This window comes from Lynx canadensis, chromosome X (genome assembly GCF_007474595.2).
Source record: "Lynx canadensis isolate LIC74 chromosome X, mLynCan4.pri.v2, whole genome shotgun sequence".
NCBI lineage: Eukaryota > Metazoa > Chordata > Mammalia > Carnivora > Felidae > Lynx > Lynx canadensis.
The window spans coordinates 27,708,811-27,729,514 of record NC_044321.2 but is presented as its reverse complement, the minus strand read 5'-3'; the positions used below and the strand labels follow the sequence as shown (position 1 = coordinate 27,729,514).

At 36.5% G+C, this 20,704-nt stretch overlaps 1 protein-coding gene across 3 annotated transcripts in view; it reads left to right on the top strand.

The window, feature by feature from the left end:
* DMD (dystrophin) overlaps nucleotides 1–20,704 on the top strand; it is a 1,834,617-nt gene that overhangs the window by 471,823 nt on the left and 1,342,090 nt on the right. For all 3 annotated transcript variants that reach the window (XM_030304767.1, XM_030304766.1, XM_030304768.1), the window contains 2 exons: nucleotides 5,579–5,702; nucleotides 18,537–18,624. In XM_030304767.1, the coding sequence (XP_030160627.1) occupies nucleotides 5,579–5,702; nucleotides 18,537–18,624 (212 nt within the window). The remainder of the gene's footprint in view (nucleotides 1–5,578; nucleotides 5,703–18,536; nucleotides 18,625–20,704) is intronic.

Genomic DNA, 20,704 nt, shown 5'->3' with positions numbered 1-20,704 from the left:
TTGTGCATCCTCTTTCCAAATTTATCAAGTCAAACAAACAAAAAAATTGAATGAGCAAAGACCTGTCTGGAATTTCACATCCTGTTGCCTCACTTGATCTGAATTATCAGAACTCTGTGCAGAGGTGGCCAGTCCTCCCTTAAAATCTTTGCAGACTGGGCAGCAAGCAGATGGTTACCATGGTGTTGACTCCACGAAGCCTTCATTGTGTGCAGATAACCAATTTACTGGACAGAGCCTCTAGTCTAGAAGCTGATTTAATCCTAATTCATTGAAAAGGTATTTTTTGATTATCCAAAAAAAAAAAAGTCACAGTGTGATATGAGCCCCAGTTCAATGTCTAAAGCACTTTATTTTGTCAAATAGGTTGTTTACTAAACTACACTTTTGGATCATGTGGATGGATGCATTTTTATGTCTGTTATCTATGGAGGTTAATACAATGGCATATAGTAAGCACTTAGTGTAAACTTTGTGGTAGAAATGAAGGGAAATATTTGTTTTAAAAGGAAACATACACAGTTTCACATTCTTCCTAAAGACACATGTCTAAAAGTGTTTAGAAGATTTCTTTTTGAATGACATTTATTTACTGTCAAATTGAATACATAGCTTTTTTTGAAATGGATTGGAGGTGGTGGTAAATGATAACTATAACATGTGTGTCAACAAGACCAGTGTAAATTCCAGGACTGGCTGGTAGAAAACTTTCTCCACCATAGGTCTTAGCAGATCTCTCCCAGCTGTAATGCCAGCCGTGTAGCTTTAGTTAAGTTTTAGTTTCGTGGACCTGTAGGTGGAAAATTGGACAGTGAATGGTTGATATTTATATCTCACCTTTATGAGTCAGAGTGTATTTGGTGTGTAATTGGGTCACACTGATTTCAAGGAAAAGGGACAAGTTTGACCAAAGTGGCCAAAGTGGATTATGCTAAGCAGCTAAGTTTCCGAGACAGAAATGTTCTAATGGCTGGGTGAGTAAGAGTCAATGAAGTATTTTACTTCATTGGAGTAGGGACAAAAGTTAAGTGTGGTTCTGCGCTCCCTAAAAAACTTCAAGTGAGATTTGTTTCTAGAAGGGTTTGAATAAAGGCTAAAATAGAATATAAGCTTAAGTAATCTGTTATGGCCAGATCAGGACTGTATTGAAATTGTGGTCTGTATGGTAAGAGAAATGCACAGTTTTGAGGGATTTTATGGATGAGAGTAACATAATCAGATATGTTTGTTTGTTTGTTTGTTTGTTTAGTGAACAAGTAAGGGAGGGGCAGAGGGAGAGGGAGAGAGAGAATTTTGAGCATATGCTGCATGTCCAGTGCGGAGCCTGACATGGAGCTTGCTCTCATGACCATGAGATAATGACCTGAGTCACAATCAAGGGTCGGACACTTAACCTGCTGAGCCACCCAGGTGCCTTCAGATATGTTTTTAGAACTTACCATTTGCCAGCAATGCATGAACTAGATGGAAGGATTCTAGAAAGGTTTTCCAGAGCCAGTTGACAGGCCATTGCAGTAGTTTTGATTACATTTAATGGCAAGGTGAATGAGGGTACCGGCTGTGGAGACCATGAGAAGCAGACACATTCAGAAGAAATAGAATGATGGGTTAGGCTTTGCAAATGATTATGAGAGAGTAAGGAGAGGAAGATGTTATAGATGACAGATGGTGATGCCATTCACAGATTTGAGGAACACTGGGAGAGTACCTGTTTGGGGGAAAAGAGCAAACAATAAGTCGTGACACTTTATGTTGAAGGAGCTTTTACAGCAAGCAAGTGGAGACGGTATGTTAGAATTATGGAGCTGTGGAGCTCAGAAGAAGTGCTTGAATTAGAGATACATATTTCAGAGTCATTGACACCTATAGCTTGCCATTGAGGTCATGAGCATGAATAGATTGCTAGTGAAAGAGAGTAATATAGTGAATAAAAGATGATTGATGACTTTAGTACGTAATGAGTGGGTGCAGAAGGATGAGCCTGCAAAGAAAAAAAATTACCAGTGTCATAGAAATAGGAGACAAAGTAGAAGAGAGTGGTATGGAGGCAAAAGGAGGAGAGTGTGGTCCACAGTGTTAAGTGTTGCTACATAGCAAGAACTTGAAACTCTCCGTGGGCTTCAGTGACATGATTGCTGTATTAAGCAATGTTTTTGGTGAGAAACAACATTGAGTGGAAAGAGTGAAAAGGTGGTGGAAGACTGACAGTAAACTGCATCACTCTTGAAAAATGTGCCTGTGTAGAAGATAAGACAATGGCTGCAAGGGAATATGAGGGTCAGGAGAGAGTTTACTTCAAAAGTATTGACTGTATGAGTCAATAAGTTTAAATTTCTGTATGCAGAATTCACTTGAAAGGGAAAGGGTGAATTTATGGTAGACAGGTAACAAAGATTTGAGAGACTCACACGCCTGAGAAGAAGAAAGAGAATAAAGTATCAAATGCAGGTAGAGGGACTGACTAGATAAAGAAGGGAAAGTGGCTCAAATATAAGAGAAGGGAATGAGAAGGGTGCTCACAGATAAGACTGAATATTTGAATATAGGAAGTGGAAGAAATTCTAGTCTGATAGCTGCACTTTTCTTGGTGTAATAAAAAATGTCATCTGTGGATAGCTGGAGAAGGAGGATGGGTTAGTGCTTTGAGATCTTTAGAAAAAGTCTAAAATAGTTCCTGTGGAGAGTCAGAGTTCAAGTTGAAAACAACTAAATATGGCAGAATTCTGGGTTCATTTGAGGCTGTTGGTCATTGCATTCCCCCAGGAGTGGATCTGGAGACAAAGATCTAGGTGCAAATAGTTTATGGGAGAATTGGAAGCAAAGTGGAGAAGTGAGGTTAGGAAAAAAATAAAGGGTACACACATGGGTTATTGCCGGAGGCAACTGGAGAGGAGTCTTTCTGGGAACCCTCTGAGGCGCTGTGTGTAACTTTGATCATGATGGTCATGCTGAAGGGCAAGGGAGCTGGAATATTTATCTACCAATTCCCAGCTCTCGCTTGGTGTCACCCTAGTGGTATTTTTTTTAATATGAAATGTATCGTCAAACTGGTTTCCGTACAACACCCAGTGCTCATCCCAAAAGGTGCCCTCCTCAATACCCATCACCCACCCTCCCTCACTCCCACCCCCCATCAACCCTCAGTTCACCCTAGTGGTATTAACATCTCAACACTTCTGCCTTGCCCCATGCACTAGCATGTGAATGGCTGCAGGCAGATAGAAACAGTAAAGTTTATACTGTAGGAAAGGAAAAGCAAAAATGCTTTCTGAAACATTCTTATGGAAAACATGCACTGAATTTTGTAGGTGGCTACATGACCAGAGTCGAAGATTTGATTTAATGAGTTAACATCAAAGAGAGAAAAAGAGATGTTAAGAAGCCTGCAAGAGGATTCTGTTTCAGTATCACCATTTTGAATGAAGAAATAGGAAACCCAGTAACTGAACTTATAGGGAGAAAAAATAAATGTAGGGAAGATAAGAATCACCATGTATGATAAAATAAAAATCCATAAATATTTACAGTCCACATGCATATAAAAGTTTTGACTTTCAGTGACATGGGATTGGAGTCGAAATCTCTGAATTCAAATCTCTGTTCCTTCTGTTTCTAGTTGGGTAACGTTCATTCAGTAAATACTTGTTCCTCTGAACCAGGCCTTTTTTGAGGTGAAGGATATAACGGTAAACAAGATGAATTAAGTTCCTTCTCCATGGTACTAACAGTCTGAGATTCATTAGTTCAGTTTCTTTGAGCTTCCATCTCCTTACATGAGCAGAGAGATTAATAAGAACTTACCACAGGCTTTTTTAAGAACGTAAAAAGAGAATATGTTTTTGGAAGTGTTTTGTGCTCTCTGAAGCTCTGTATTAGCTTAATGTTAAAACAGTAGCCTGCAAGTAATATGCACAATTTTATCAGGTTTATATGATTTCAAGCCCTGAAATTTGAATTCAAGAAATCAGCTTCTAAGTTTGTGATTATGGAGAACTGGTTTAGTGATAGTTTATGTGAAAAATTCTGGGAAGTTTTAGCTCAGTTTAATTTCAGTGTGAGTTAAAAGTCTAATGTGGAAATCAAAACATTGGTTGAACTCATAGGCTGCATATCCAAGAAGATAATTGTGTATTCTTTCCTGATTGTACTAAACACTACTCACATGATCTCTTTAGGAACCAAATTTTAAGTAAGAGACTGGCAAGCCATGGAATTAGCTGTTGAAGTAATGAGAAGTAGGGTAGGATACTGTCAGATATTTTCTAGGGGTTTTAAAGAGTTGATTTCACCTATTTGAGTGCTGTATTGGATAAGAAGATACAGCATGGTGATTAAAGTACATGACTTGGGGTCTTAAATTTTGTGTCTGTACTTCCGTTCTACTTCACAAATAGCCTATGAAATACGAGTAAATATTTTTCTGAGGACTTTGTTTGCCTGTTGTTTTAATAAACTTGGATTAGATGATTTCTAAATTCTCTTTTCATAGATTCTTTACAGGTGCTGATAAAATCTAGGGACTCTTTCTCAAGAAAACATGCACACACATTTAGAATTGTGCCTGGAATTTCAAGTGATGCACAGACATCCTCCACCCTTGCAACCCATCCATGACTCTCCTCCAGTCTCTGCTTTAACTAGATCTGAATGACCTGATCCAACCATTAAATCCCATTGACTCCATAGGTCTCTGCAATAAAAGAATGTTTGTGAATATTAGGGCATGTGATTAGATGTCTATTGCAGCATAACAACCCACCATATTTAGTGGCTTAAAACAACAGTTCTTTATGTTTTCTTACACTTCTGCAATGTGGGCAGGGTTCTCTGGGTAGTTCTGATGCTCTGGTATCAGCTGGAGAATCATTTGGTTACATTCAATGGTGTTTGAGATGGGTCAACAGGTGAAAGTTTTATTCACACGCGTGGTGCCTCGTTCTCATTCATGTTGTCTCTCCACCTGGCTAGATTGAGCTTCCTTAATGGGGCTTTGGAATTCTGAGGTAACAGTTGCATTTTCAGTGCATGTTCTAAAGAGGACAGGATTGACAGCGCAAGCAGCTATCAAATCTCTGCTTGCGTTACCCTTAGTAATATCCCGTTTGCTTTAGCAAGTCACAGAGCCCATTTCAGAGTCTGTATTGGTGGAGACTGCATAAAGGCATGGATATCCAAGTATGGTTCAATGGGAGCTACTGACCGGAATTACTTGTTTACTGTAAGTACTTTCCAGAAAGAAAGAGGGTTATCTTGGGGAGTAGTAATTTTTCAACCACTGCAAACATTCAAACAGAGGCTGAGTGATAGCTTATAGGAGATGCTGTAGGGAGGCAATTGCTACATTGCAATTAATAAAATGAACTCCACGATCATAAGACTGGAGATCAAAGCTAATTCCAAATTTTGAGCCTACCTAACTAGGGAAATGGTAGTGCTATTAACAGGAACAGGGGCATCAGGCAGGAGTCTCAGATTGGAAGGAGAATGGTAATGTGAATAGATTGCTTTTTTTTTTTTTTTTTCTTACAGGAGACAGAGATAATCAAGAAATAATGACCCTTATTTTTTCCTGTCTTAGGTTGGATGTCGATATAACTGAACTTCACAGTTGGATTACTCGTTCAGAAGCTGTGTTGCAGAGTCCTGAATTTGCAATCTATCGGAAGGAAGGCAACTTCTCAGACCTTAAAGAAAAAGTCAATGTAGGTTATGCATTAAATTTTATGTATTTTCCTAAGTTTTGCTGCTTGTAAACTCTGTGCTTTGTACTGTCTCATTCTATCAGTTGAAAAGATTAAAGCAGTATGATATAGTCCTTTTAAATATATCTTTAACATATGTTTAGCATATCAAGCAGAATCAGAGTTTAGCATAGAGAAATCTTTCCTGGTTGTGCTGTGACTAAGCAGGATTGCTTTTCATAAGCCTTCTTTAACTTTTATATTATTTAGCTGTAAGTTAACAATTTTATAACATGAACTCATATTGATTTTCCTTCATGTCTTGTTCTGTCACCTCAAGGCTGGGAGTTTGCAAGCTTGCAGGATAGTATATAGACCCTTAAATATACTTAGGACCCTATTTATGCTTTCGCTATCATCCAAAAGTTATTCTTTATACTCATTAGTACTTGTCATAACAGATTTGCATTTTCCAGATATTTATGTATTGCATTACCATAACTAAAAGATGTCCAGCCTTTTTTCAGTATTTATTTATAGCAAGAGGTGGTTTGCTATTTTTATTCTCTACTGAGACATCATAGTTGTGTCCTTCACAATAGGGATTTTTATTAATTTAATAAGTGCTGCTTCATCTTCAAGGACATTATCAGGACTTTGATATTTCAACTTCACGATTATAACACATCCATTTTGGCAATTGTTTGTCAGAGAGTTTTAACAGTCACAGTAAATACTCCATAGTGGGCAGGCTAAAGAAACAAATATTCTGAATGTCAAATAGTTTTAGCTATAGGAAGGTCACATGAGTGGATAAGTCTGCTTTATGTTTTGAGCAGTCAGTTTCATACAATACAAACTCCCTTAGGTTGTTACAAATACAACACTTTCTTAGATACAAGCTAATACTTGCTGTGGAATTGGAACATTTGGAGAGCAAGAAAGGATTTTCTTCTAGGAGAAAATAATCTATTTTTTAGGCTGCTTGAGGTGGAGGGGGCAGATTATTCCACCAACATGTCTCAGAGTTAACTATTTATACATTGGAAAGTTATTTTAAATGCATTATTAGTTATATACAGTGTTCTTAGTATAATAGACTATTATAAACAATTTCAGGAAATGAACATTATGATTATGTTATGAATGTTTTAGCTTTAAAATTAAACTAGAGCATAATATATATATATGGTAGAAAATTAGCAAAATAGTGTTATTTCAATGTATACTTATTGGAGGTATATTATTTGTTAGGATTGTGGAGGGAAATTTTATGAGTGGAAAATTACTTAGAGAAGATGAACTCTAGATACAATTTAAAGTTCATGTGACAAATTTGGCCACTGAGAGTATAAGTCACCTTGGGTAGACATTTTATTAGCTAATTTAAATTTTTTAAATTTATCTTAATAATCTACTTATCTGTTTGTCATCCCATTTCTGTATCTTAAAACAGCTTTGATCAAGCAGCAAAATTGAGTTCCAGCATTTCAAGAATATAAATTCAAAATTTTCCTGTTATCATATGGTTACCTAGAAGCAATTTGCATTTAATCAATAGTGTCAGCAATGACAGACTGAAAGTACTAAAAAAAAAAAGTACAATGTTGTATGAGTGGTTTTCTGATGCTGCATGAGTCACCTTTATCAACTTCTCTCATTTTCAGAAATAACAACATCATTCTTAATTGCCTACTAAAATAGGGCATGAAATGATTTACCTAGACATTTGCTTCAGGCTAAATATAATATATATGTATTAAAAATCCGTGAGAGAAATACATAGTAATGATGATGGATATGCAGTTTAAGCGTACATTAGTTTTCTTAATTGTTCACCTGTCAGTGTATGTAACTTACTTTGAATACATGGGCGGCCTGTCTCATGAACTTGAATGGTATTCTTTTTTAGGTGTCCATTAAAAATGGCTAAATATTACCCTCTTTTTTTTTTTCTTTCTCTTGTCTTCTTTCTTCAGGTATTACTTTCATGAGTTTTCAACTAGTTAGAATATCCTCGAACATTATCAGTTCAGTTTTAAGTACTTTTTAACCTAACATAATTTTTCCTTATCTATTAGCCATGTGTTTTATCCATATAATCAACATAATGCACTTACTCAAAAGTTGAATTCTAGGGGACATTTCTACTCAAAGTGGTCCCTGGGCAACCAATATTAGCCACATCTGTGAGTTTATTAGAAATAAGTGATTTCAGACCCAATGGCTCAATTTCCATTTGTACAAGATCCACAGGTGATTTGTTGGTACTTAAAGATTTGTGAATCAGTACTCTAAGGCACAATATGGGACTTTACCAGACTCCTAGTTCCTTTACTCATTGTGTTAATGTCACCACAGTTGAGAATTGCAATCTGACTTCATAGGTAAAGCTACTCAACTTTTTGAATTGAGCCCATGGTAATATAAGGTAGGAATTGAAATAACAGTGTAGTCTTACTACAAGGTGATTGTACACCTGTACAGTGTTCTCTTGAAAGCCTTCATACCAGCTGTTAAGGTCAACAGACCTTGGGCTCTTTCTGGAGCCAATGCTCCCTTGACACCAAATCAACTTTTAAACAAGTTGTACTGGAAATATTCAAGCCAATTCTTTCTACATTTCTTTTACTTCAATTATCCGGGTTTACCACCCAGAACAGAGGTCTCTCCATTCATCTGTGCTTTCTTGTATCTTCATCTCTCTGCTCTTTTACACTCGCTTTCCTCTGCCTCGCTTGTTTTTCGTGCCTTCCTGCTCACAGTCCCTCTGTACTCTGGAGCCCTTCTTCGGAAAGAAACTTTCTGTCCTGTGTACTCCTTCTGTGCATCCATGGAAACCACTTTGACCCTCAGGAACACCACTAACACTCATGACTCTTTGACTTTGCCACTCATTTAGATGTGCTAGTTTCCTCACTTCCCAGGGCCAATTCCAAAGGTACTGCTCTCTATGTAAAAATCTCTTCCCTTGTGTTTGATGCCCAATAGCCATCTATCACCATTTTATAATATTATTTTTCTCATTGAAGACTTTGGCATTAGGATCACCATCTTCTCCACCCAAGTTGTACCTTCGTCCATAAAAATCCCAGACCCTGTAGGCTGTCCTGCTATCTCCAAAAGTTGCCATTTCCCTAATCTCCTCAATTCAGCTGCCCACTTGCATAACTATAGATGTTTCATTGCCAGACATGACTCTTTTCCTGAAATACCGTATTTACACAGATTGCTTGGTACTTCTCCATAAGCTTTCGTGCATTCCTAGTACATTTTCTTCCCTATTTCTGTCAACAATTATTTCACATTTTTAGTGGATCTCCTAAACTTTTCCCCACCATTTATGGTAGATGACTTTCCCTCTTATTTTAAGATAATACCTCACAAATTGTGTGTATTTGTTCTCATATTCCTTTTTTACCTCCTTTGCCTTGTTGGAAGAGATGGTGCTTTGGCTGGTCAAGGCTAATCTGTGTGTATGTCCTAAAGAACCTGCTTCCATTCAGCCATATGTCCGTATCTTCACTAAACCCCTCCTCTCCTATAAACACATAGGACCATTTTTGTGCTTTATGTTCTTCAACTTCTCTGCGGGACTAGATTCTATTAACCTCTTTATCCTTCACGGAATTCTTTACTCTCTGGGTTTATGGGCTACCATTATCTACTGGTCTCCTTTTGAACATTTTGGTCATTTGTTTTATCCCCTTTTCCTTCAATAGTGATATTCTACACCATTATTGTCTTGTTTTTCTTCTCTGGATTATCCTCTTTCCCTCCTATTCAAATAACATCTATTTTCTAATGAACCCCAACTTTGTATCATTAGCTCATGCCTCTCCCTTAAAGCCCAAGCCCGTTTGCTTACTTGCCTAATAGACTTTAATTGACTATTTGCCTGAAAACTGAAAATAAACCTCTTGATCTCCCCAGCCCTCCTTTATTTCTCTTTCTTTGTTTTGACACCCTAGTCCAGAAACCTAAAAGCTAACTGGTCATCTAGACCTTTTCCTACCATTTGCCAGTCTATCCAAGTTCAATTAATTTTATTCTCTTACCAGCTCTTGAAACTGTCCTGTTCTCTCTATTCGCATCACTATAGCCCTTATTGAAGCTAGTATCATGGCTCACCTCTGTTTAAGATGCCAATCCCTATGTGGTCTTCCCTGCCACTAATGTTGTATTCCTTTAGAAGTTTTAGCATGAGTTCTGTCAAAGCGAACTCAGTAAAACATGAATATTACCCTGTTATGCCTCTGTTGATATTCATTTGAGAAAGCAGAAAGCAGCCATTGATAATCAGGAGCTGGCTTGTCTTCTTCAGTTAGTACTGAGAGATGCTCGATGCTGTGCTCGTGCTCATAGCTAGTCTGTGATGTTGTCCTGTTGAATATGCACAACGACTCCGAATGCCAACACTTAGACAAGACCACTTCATGAATGTGGTGGATCAAGACAAAAAATGACCGTTTTGTAGTCATGTTTCAGTACAGACACAAAAAAATAACATGGTGAAAGCCATCCCAAGTGACTGCATGCCCCCCATCTTCACTGATAGGACAAATTATGTCATCTTTGTAATCCTGGCTTTAGTCTCTTTACCCTGTTCTTGCCGCCTAGACAAAACCTTTTAAGATACCCAGTCATAGAAGCACTTCTGCTTCCTTACAACATCTCATTACTTCCTTGACCACCCCCTCACCTTACATGTGCACAACTCCGATAAAGTCTTTGTATCTTCTTACAGCCCTACACCTTTCAACTTAACTTTGTTAATCTATAGACATGTTCCTGGTGACCTTTGGCTGGAAGGCATTGACAGAGTCAGTATTTTCACATTGCCTTTATGAAGGATACCATGATGTAATTCCTTTTTACTTATCCAAACTGATTGCTGGCCATTGTAACATTGATTAAAGTGTGGGCTTCTAGACATTAGGGATGGGAGCTTAATTTGGTTTTGTTGTTTGTTTTGGCTTGGCTTACTTTGGTTTTGACACGCCAGTGCCTAATATAGGGCCTGGTATTTAACACAACTGATGTTTGACTATAGGAATAAGTGATTTTTTTTCCGGTTCCTCGGGCACATTTTAAGTCAAGCCCTGCTACCAATATGAAGGATATAACAACTTCTGAATAAACATTTGAGTGAATAAATTACTTTTTCTGTCAAAGGGCAAAACTTCATTATAGAATGTTAAGTGAATAGAAAATTAATTGCTTCTAAAGTCAGGGTAGGCCTCTGGGGAATCTGGAACTTACTTTCATATTAATTAGAGAAGATGTCATGAAAAGAGGAGGCTTTTAAAAGATGCTGATAAAGAAGGAGGAAGAGGTCATAGGGTGTTTTTAATCAACTTATTAGAGAATGAGTAAACTTCCCTTCTTTGTATACTTTGCTTAAAACTTAGTTATGATTCTTCTTTCTTTATATTATAATACAACTCATTTGCCTTTTATTTTGCACTTGAAGTTACACATTTTAGAATTTTTAATTGCCTGATACCTCCAAGAATTTTTATGTGTTTTTAATATATTTTGAAATTAATGATACATTCCTTATGGAATGGTTCACTGATGTCTTTTTTTTTTAGCTATTGTATTCTTGAAATTATCTGTACTAGATAATTTAGAATGTGAGTAGCAGCTTCTAAACCTATGCTTATATATTAAATATATATTGACTAAAGTATTTAATACTCTGTTAAGAAAAATCATTTCAAAAGTATATGTTCTATTATAAAATGGAATTTTAAGATTAAAAATACTGTGTATGTGTATGCGAACACACACATACATATGCGATAAACAGAGATAGGGAAACAGATATACAGAAAAGCTGGATGAGTTTCCTGAGGAAGAAAGATTAGAGAAAGATAATAATGTCTAGGGCAGAGATGTTTTCCTGAACAAGGTGATTTCTAAATGGTAGTTTTAGTCATCGGTTCTTAATGCTCGAAGAAGCATTGCTCTTGGCAAGAAGAAAATTGGTGCCCTTCATGAAAGATGTCTCTGTATGGTGTTGAGAAATCTAACTAGAGATACTTGGACTAACAGTGAAGATGAAACGCATAGAACAAAATGGATGTCATGCTTGAAAAGCATTCGGTTGATATTTTGGCCTTGAAAACAAGGGGAAAGCTAATATATAAATGTGTGTGTGTGTGTGTTTGTGTGTGTATACACACACATATATGTTTACATATCTATCTATCTATCTATCTATCTATCTATCTATAGAGAGAAAGTGGAGAGAGAGAAAGTGAGCCATAGAAGAGGAGTAAAGACTGAAGATGGTTAAAAACTAGAAAAATATCTAAGAACAATATAGTGCCCACATTTCTGAGACCAACTAACAGTTGTCACTCTTATTCTCTAGTGATAAAAAAAATTTTTTTTTGACATGTTAGCCTAGTATGACACGATCTGATAATGCAGGAACAACTTAATTAGGGTACTTTAAGATATGCTCTTCTCTACCAGCCAACTGGAACACTTGTTTATCTGTTTCTGAGGTCCAAAGAATCCTGGTTAGTACCATGGTCATGAAAAAGTCTCTTTTGTTTAGTGTCAGTTCTACATTTTACAAACTCCAGTATGAGTTTGGATGATGGGTAATGCAGTTTTAGTTTCTTCCTTATGAGATCCGTGTCTCTGTGATCTTGAAATTTCATTCCATTTCTGTGGAACTCAAGCTCTTCTAGGCTGTCAGTTTGCTATTACTTTGGCATGGACTCCATGATGTCTCAGTGAGGATGCCAAAAAAGTTTGCTGAAATTTTGTTTGGTAGACCATCGCTGGGAGTTTACGCTCCCTCTAATTTTTGCAGTGTGGTATTTTTTCATTATTCTGTAACAAATATTATAAGCATTATGTTGTTTTTTTTTTCTCTCTCTTTGTTTTCTTTTCCTCATCCAAGGTAAGATTCTATTAAGTTTTGATTTAATGAATTTTATGTGGTGCTATTTGTCTTCTGTTTGGGTAATTGCTTATTACTGCTATCAGGACTTCATAACAGTCCTGTTGGAAAGCGGGCCAATGTGCCCAACTCCCCATCTAACCTGCATCTTCTAGAAGACTTTCATTTAATCCAGCTTCCCTTTATTGAGCTTGCAGCACTTAACCTCCTAGGCTGGTTCTGTGATCGCTGTATGTATAGCTACTAGAATTTGTTCTGCATTTACACCTTCATAGAGCATTTTAACTGTGGGGAGGGTGGGAGAGAGAATAATACTCTATATGGAGGCCTTATGCTCCAGTAGACCTCACCTTACTATGTGTCTACTATGTACCAGACCCTCTTCTGCGTACTGGACGTGACATGAAGAAGGAGGTACATGAGGATACCTGATCTTATATAATTTCTTTTCCAGTGGGGAAGATGAAAATTAAGCAAGATTAATATGCAAAATGTATAGACTGTTATTGATAATTGTCCGAGGCAAAAATAAAGGAGGAATGAGGGCTAGGAAGTTGTGTGTGTGTGCAGATAGAGTAGCAATAGCCGGTCTCCCTGAGAAAGTGACCTTTAAGTAAAGATCTAAAAGCAGTGAGTGATTTATAGATACCTGAGATAGGAGCATTTCATGGAGAGGGAAGAGAGAATGGATAGGACTGAGGGAGGAGCCTGCCTAGAGTGTCAGAGAACCACAGAATGTGGCGGAGCTGAAGAATTAGGGTATTGGGTCACAGCTGCTGAGGTCAGAGAAGTTAAGGAGGTTAATACAAGATGGGCCTCCGTTAGGACTTGGGCTTTTATTCAGAGAGGGAAGGGAAGCCACTGGAGAGTTGAGCTGACCTCCATTGTTTCTGGCTTCTTCGGTCTGCTGTGCTGAGAATATACCATCAAAAAGCAAAGATGGAAGTAGAAATACCATTTAGTAGGCTGTTTGGAAACATCCAGACCACTTAGTGATAATGGAGGGTTTTTGTTTTGTTTTGTTTTGTTTTGTTTTGTTTTGTTTTACTAGTGTGGTAGTAGTGAGCACAGTAACAACATCATTTTCTGGACATGTTTTGAGGTTAGGGTCAACAGGAGTTTCTGAGGGATTTATTGGATATGGGGTTTGAGAGAAAAAGAACAGTCAGGAAGGATTATAAGCTTTTGGCTTGAAACAACGACGCTCTAGATGTAGCCTCTATACATCTATCCAGGGCAATGTGGAAGAACCAGCACAGGAAATTGGGTGAAGGGAGTGTCCTTGACGAAGGAGTAAAACTGTGTACTTGTCATCTAGGAAAGCAAATGAAGAAACATTTTGAAGAAGTACCTGTGGATCAAATGATGGCATTAAAGCAAGTTGAGAACTGAGAATCAGCCACTGAATGTGGTAGCGTGGGGGCTAATGGTGTCATTAATAGGAAGCTTTGATGGCACTGAATAAGGGAACAGGTGTGAGGACCAGTTTCTCTCTTTCTCTCTTTTCTTTTTGCTCTTCTTTCATCTTCTCTTCTGCCATGGGCTCATTTGTACTTTGCAGTGGAGAATTGCGGAGGGCCACTTTTTCTCTTTGGTGGCACGTGCCTCTTTAAAGTAAGGGTTATGCCTTCCCTTTTCCAGAATCCTGTTTCTCTCTGCACTTTGTGGCAGTCACGTGATTTTGATTTTACTTTTTCTTTGCCTTTTACATATATTTCTCTGAGAAAATGAGAGAAGGTAGAAGCATCAGGAACTAGTAATCTGACCTATATTAACACAGACATTCATATATTTCATTTGAGAAAGAATGAGTATGTGTCTGGATCCAGCAAAAAAGGGAATGTCAGTGCTTTTTATTTAGTAGACTTCTTTAACACTTTGTGTATGTGGTTACTTGGATTCTTGTCACACCTTTTCGTGGGCAAGGTACTCTAATCAACTCTTAGATCAAAATTGATTCCTAAACTTGTTTTGAAAGTTATTCAAATCACCGTTCAGTAGAATGCCCACATGTGGCAGTTTGGGCCATTCTCCGTTTGTGGCATTCCATTTGTTACAGCTTAATTATTTCTAGATTTCCATTTTACTATGTAAGAATTGTCCCAGTTTGGGCGATAAATTATTTGAAGAGCCTCCTTTAATCTTCTCAGAATCCCTGGAGGGTAGGTATCTTTATTGTTATTTTACGTAGAAAATATTGAGGCTCAGAAAGGTTGAATCACTTTCCAAATGTCAAACAGCTGGTAAGCAGTGGAGATGGAATTCAAACCATCTGAGAACAGAATGACTCCAAAACTTTTCATTACCTTCTTTACTGTCTTCTTGCTACCCTAAATTTCCTCACTTTTCATCAACCACCTATAGCTAGCTGTGTTTGAAATGAAACGTTTTCTGGACTCTTCACTGTCTTGCTCATACCCCTCAAGGTACATTTGTGCCAGTACCTCTCTTTATTTTCCAATATTCCCCTTGAAAGTGATGTTACTTAGGGGAACCCAGATAGCATCTACACACTGACAGATGACGTCGTGGCCATTAAATGCTTCTTTCTCAGACCTATGTCTCTATTTATAACCCGTTACTCAGTTTGTGTTTAATAGACATCCGGCATCGGGGTACGGTAATTGAGCCATACACAGAGTGGCCAGTCAGCCTGTAGGCACTCATTGTCCATTCTGAGTGATCAGGAACTCCTTCTGATACCTTGGAGCCCAGACTGCATTACTGGTTAAATATTTTGAATGTCATCTTTGACTATATCTGAACTATCGGGTCACTTTTGCTGTGAGTTGTGGTTGGATAGGTTCACAGCTGTTTGATTAATTTTCATTGGAATACCCTTGGAAGCAACAAAGTGGGTTTAAAAGAGCTGAACTTGTAAATAGATTATCAGGGTTCTAAGATTGGATGTAAAGCCTTCTGCTTCTACGATCTTGTATATATGACTTAATCTTGGTGATGCTCCGTTTTCTCTGGTATAAAAGAGGGTAAGACACTGCTGGTTCCTTCTATCCTACAGAATTATTATGAAATACATATGGAATAATGCACATAAACTGTCATTTGGTGTGTGCGCCTCACTTTGCTCTTCTGTCAAACTTTAAGAGCAAGAGTACCTATTCCATAACTTATTCTTTTATTGTGATGGTTATTGTTATTATATGTATATTAGAATAACTAGAATAATGTGATTAACCAAACTAGATATTTAAGCTAGTTACCCCTGAAATAATCAGTTAGAAGTTTTCCTTTCTGTTAGTGATACTAATTGATTATTCAATTAGATGCTTAGAATAAAATGATGATGATCATGACATGTAGAAGGACATTGATAATTTTTTCATCCCTTATAAAGACAATACAGTGTTCTGATTCTACCCTTTGTATAATTTCATGTTAAAAAAAAAAACAAAAAAAAAAACAGAACCTCACTGTAGTAAAAATAGAAACTCCTGATAGGAAAGGCTAACTCTAACACTGTTTCAGTAGGAGAATACCAGTTTGTTGTTCTTGTTCTCTTGGAATAAACATATTTTTTTCTTCTCTCTATGGCCCCCCTTTTGCTGATGTAGTTCAAATGTGGAACACCCCAGATCCTGCTATAGATCTTGGTAGTTGTGAATGTTATATATTTATTTAGAATGTGCTAATGTTTTCTCTTCTAAAGTTCTCAGAGTCCTTGGCAAATAATAGCATTTACGTTTTAATGGAGAATAAATTTAAAGTACTGAAAACATGTGCCAATAAGCTACTTTCTAAGAACAGGGAATTTTGAAGGCAAAAATTGAAAGTTGAGAAAATGGGAATTTGGGAACTTCTTCTAGGTTCTTACCTTTAACCAAAATGCCGTGGCTACTTTATTTTCATGGACTTTTCAATTCTGCTAGAAAGTTAGGACCTCCCAGGGTTGTGCAAATACTTGTGTCAACAATTTGATAATGCCTTTGTGAAAATGACTTTCAAGGTAACCCAGAAGTTTCACCTGCTAATTGGTATGGGATCCTGGGAGCGTATACTCCCCAAACACCACAGTCTGTGTGCTTTGAAATTTTCAAGTAGAATACAAGATATTAAAATGTGTCTATCACTTTTAGAGTTTCCCTACTGATGACATGAACCTGAATTTTCATTTGCTGCCCTTGACAGTGTAACATAAAAAGTATATTTTCCAGATAGGCTATAAATACTTAAAAAAAACAAAAACAGAAATGAAGACTGTCCTTTTACAGTATTTTATTTCATTTATTTATTTGGCTAAATTTTAATTAGTATTTTGTTTATTAGTTTTTTTTTTTTTCCCCCTGATTGGATATATCCTATTGTCTGTAGGCTTTTTTTTTTTTTTTTTGCATTTTGTCCTCTTGACCTTGTATCCAGTAATCCTATTTCATGAAACTCTTCTTAAAATCACTTTTAAAAGCCCTCCATTCATTTGTGGTTATTTCTTTAAACTGGAGAATCTTTTTAAATACTTAAAAATGTATGGATTATAGTATGAGCACTCCCATCATTTGGTGTGCTTGGGAAATAGTCTTGTCTAGAAATAAGATGATTACATCTTTCCCTAAACGTATTTCTGATGTTGCCATAATATCTATATCTATATTTAGTTGACATACCTTTCTTTTTGTCTTTGTTTGCTTTCAAAGGGAAGACTCTAGATCTGCACTGTGTAATTCCAATTGGCACTCGACACACTGTGGCTTTTTAAATTTAAATTTAATTATATTAGATTAAAAATTAGTTTCCTCAGTCACACTTGCCGCCTTTCAAGTGCTCAGTACCCACGTGTGGCTAGTGGCTACTGTACTGGACAGCACAGATGTGTAATATTTTTGTCCTTGAAGAAAATTCTATTGAACAAAGCTCTGCAGAGTGTGCACTTATTGATTATATGCCTCCCACCTGTGCTCCAGTATTACACCTTGGAATATTTGTTTAAATGCCTAGAGATCTGAATAAAAATTAGAAAAATGGTCTGATGTGGAATAATCTGTCACAAACTCAAGTGAAATCTTTGTATTATACTATTACTTAGTCACAGGAGTGTGGCTCTAGCTATATGCAAAATGACTTAAAGCTTGCTTTTTCTGTGAATAGTTCTGTTTTACAACATAAAGCATACTGTTACAGCCTCATTGTTAATGACTATGGTCATGCAGTTCTAATGTATCACATTTTACAATCTGGTATTTTATGTGATCTTAAAAATATCTCTGTAGAGACATTATTAGCTAAATCCAAGGGTATCAAATGCTCCATTTCGTTAATTTAAATAATTGTGTTTTCATTGTTCAAAGGCTAACTCTATGTTAGGAGAAATGAACAAAGGGATTTCGAAAACATTTTGAAACTGAATCTGTTTTTCCTTGAAATGGGAGTACTTTGAAAGTTTTAGAGAGAAAAATTAACCTGCAGTCTTGTGTTTTGATAAATATGGGTGGGTTTTATTTTGCTAAAATATTCCTGCTGGTACGCTTTTCCCTTTTTATATACTCATAAGACTTTTTTCTTTGATTTTAATACAGAATACATAAGTTATTCAGAGTAACTTCAGTGGTGTGTATTTAAAAGACAAATTCCATTTTTAATTATCTGTCACTGTATCATTTGATTGTTTCTTACAATTTGCTTTTGTTCCTTTTTTTTTTGCAGTTGTATATTACAATGCATCAGAAACTATTATGTAAAAAAAATAAGTTCAGAGCAGAAATCTTATTAAAAGTAGTAGCAATTCGGTATGAAAATGGTTTGTGCTTTCACTGTCATTTTGATGATTCTGGTGCCAAGAAACTTGAGAAAGACGTCTTTAGATTCACACGATAAGCTGACAGAGTGAAATATCTTAAGGCTTGAAAGGGCAGGTAGAAGTTATAATTACTGTGTAGCTTCACAATCCTTGTATTGAAATACTCACCTTTGCTATCATGCTGCAGGCCATAGAGCGAGAAAAAGCGGAGAAGTTCAGAAAACTGCAAGACGCCAGCAGATCAGCTCAGGCCCTGGTGGAACAGATGGTGAATGGTAATTACACGGAGTTGATTTAGATAATCTTCTTAGGGATTTGATAAACACATAGGTTCATATTTATCAGCTGAATTATATCAGACAAGCACTTCCTGAATGCAAATTTAAATTGAAGTGGGTTTGTGAGCTTTTTATTATTCTTTCTTAATGCTAAGGAAATTATTAGAGGAAATTCATCTTTGAGTCCAATGGAAGAAAATGGGATGTGCTAGAATATTTTATCAATCTATTGCGGAGAAATCAATTTTAATGCAAATCCTGCTAGCATTTGTCCAAGTAATTTAAGAAAACAAGGTTTGCAGAAATCATGGGGAATGTAAGCAATCCTATACTATGTGGAAACTGATTGTCATCTGATTTTAAGTAATTCTCGCAATATATTTTTCTGAACAGACTAAAATTATGTGTAAGGCCTCATCAGCACACCTTTTGCTAATAATATATTTGACATTTTTTCTGTTGCTTTTTATCTAATTTTTTAGTCCTTTTACAAATGACTCCTCAGGGGAAAGTTTATTTTTTTTAACTTCAGCTGGTTTTGAGTAAGGTAAAAGGGCAAAGCTAACAATTTTTTTTTAAGAATGAATTAAAATTAACTTTTCTGAACAAAATACTAGTTATTGACATCACTTGTGAACAAACCTGTTTGAAATTGCCATTGTTCTGCTACTCTATTCACTTCCAGATAGAAGTAATTTATAAGACTCGGGTATTTTCAGACAAGATTTTTTTTTTACATATTTCACAGGATATGTTTGTAAGAATATAATAACCAAATGTAACAAATTTTTTTTTGTACATGTCAGCTTTTTTGAGAACCTGCCTGCATTCTGGGGCATAATTTTTGTGTATGAATTATTTCTTTGCCTTAATTGCCATGTTGGCATTAAAAAGTTCAGTGATCTTCCTAGGAAATCAATTCATTTTTTTTTCTTTTAATGAGCCCCATGACTGTATTTGGTTAACAATAAAAACAAGCAAACATGACAGCTAAAGATTGGGTTAACAAGTTAATGAATACATAGAAGATGTAAAATACCGAAAGATTATTGTTTGTATGTATGTTGCTGGGTGCTTTGACTGATGAGTTTGATAACAGCATACTTGTATTAAATGAAATTGTATTATCTAAAAAATGGTTTTGTAGCTGTTAGGCAATTTACCCCAGGAACTATATTATCACTTTTTTTTATTTTTATAAGCCAATGTAAAATCTATACCTTTAAATGGTCTCATTTTATAATCACATATCAAGTGTACCTTACCTCGAATCATTATTCAAAACCGTTAAAATTTAGAAATGAAGGGAGTGACTTTTTTGGTAGTTAAAACCACAGATAGGGGGCGCCTGGGTAGCTCGTCGGTTGAGCATTAGACTTCGGCTCGGGTCCCGATCTCACAGTTCGTGGGTTCGAGCCCCACAACAGGCTCTGTGCTGACAGCCCAGAGCCTGGAGCCTGCTTCGAATTCTGTTGTCTCCTTCTCTCCCTCCCCCTCCCCCACTCACACTCTGTCTCTGGCTCTCAAAAAAACAAATAAAGCATTAAAACAATTAAAAAAGAAACACAGATAGGATTAAAAGGATTATATGATTAGTGATGATGTCATTTTCTAGATTAATGCCCTCATAGCTCTAAGTTTTGGAGACCTCAAGAAAAATCAAGACATACATTAGGTCCTTAATAAATACAGATTGGTGAAATTCCTAGCAAAGCAAAGTTAAGGCAGTAATGGAGTTAATTTTGGTCAGAGAATAATAATACTTCTAAGGATATTGGCAACTTGTGAGGAGAACAAAGAGCAGTAAGAGGCAGGGTGTGACGTGTGACATTCCTTACTGGTTGACTTTATTGATCAAATTTTAAGCTTCTTATCTGTTAGGCCAATAAAGATAAGGTCTGACTGTTAGATGATCAGGCCCAAATTTGGGCTGTAGCTAGAGCATAGCTCTTATGCTCCATTATTTCAAACAGTTTATATGATTACTAAAAAGTAGACTCAAAGACTGTAACTTATCTTTCTGTTCCTTTTTGGTCTTACACAGAATTAAGTGTAATTCATGATACTTATTTTATGT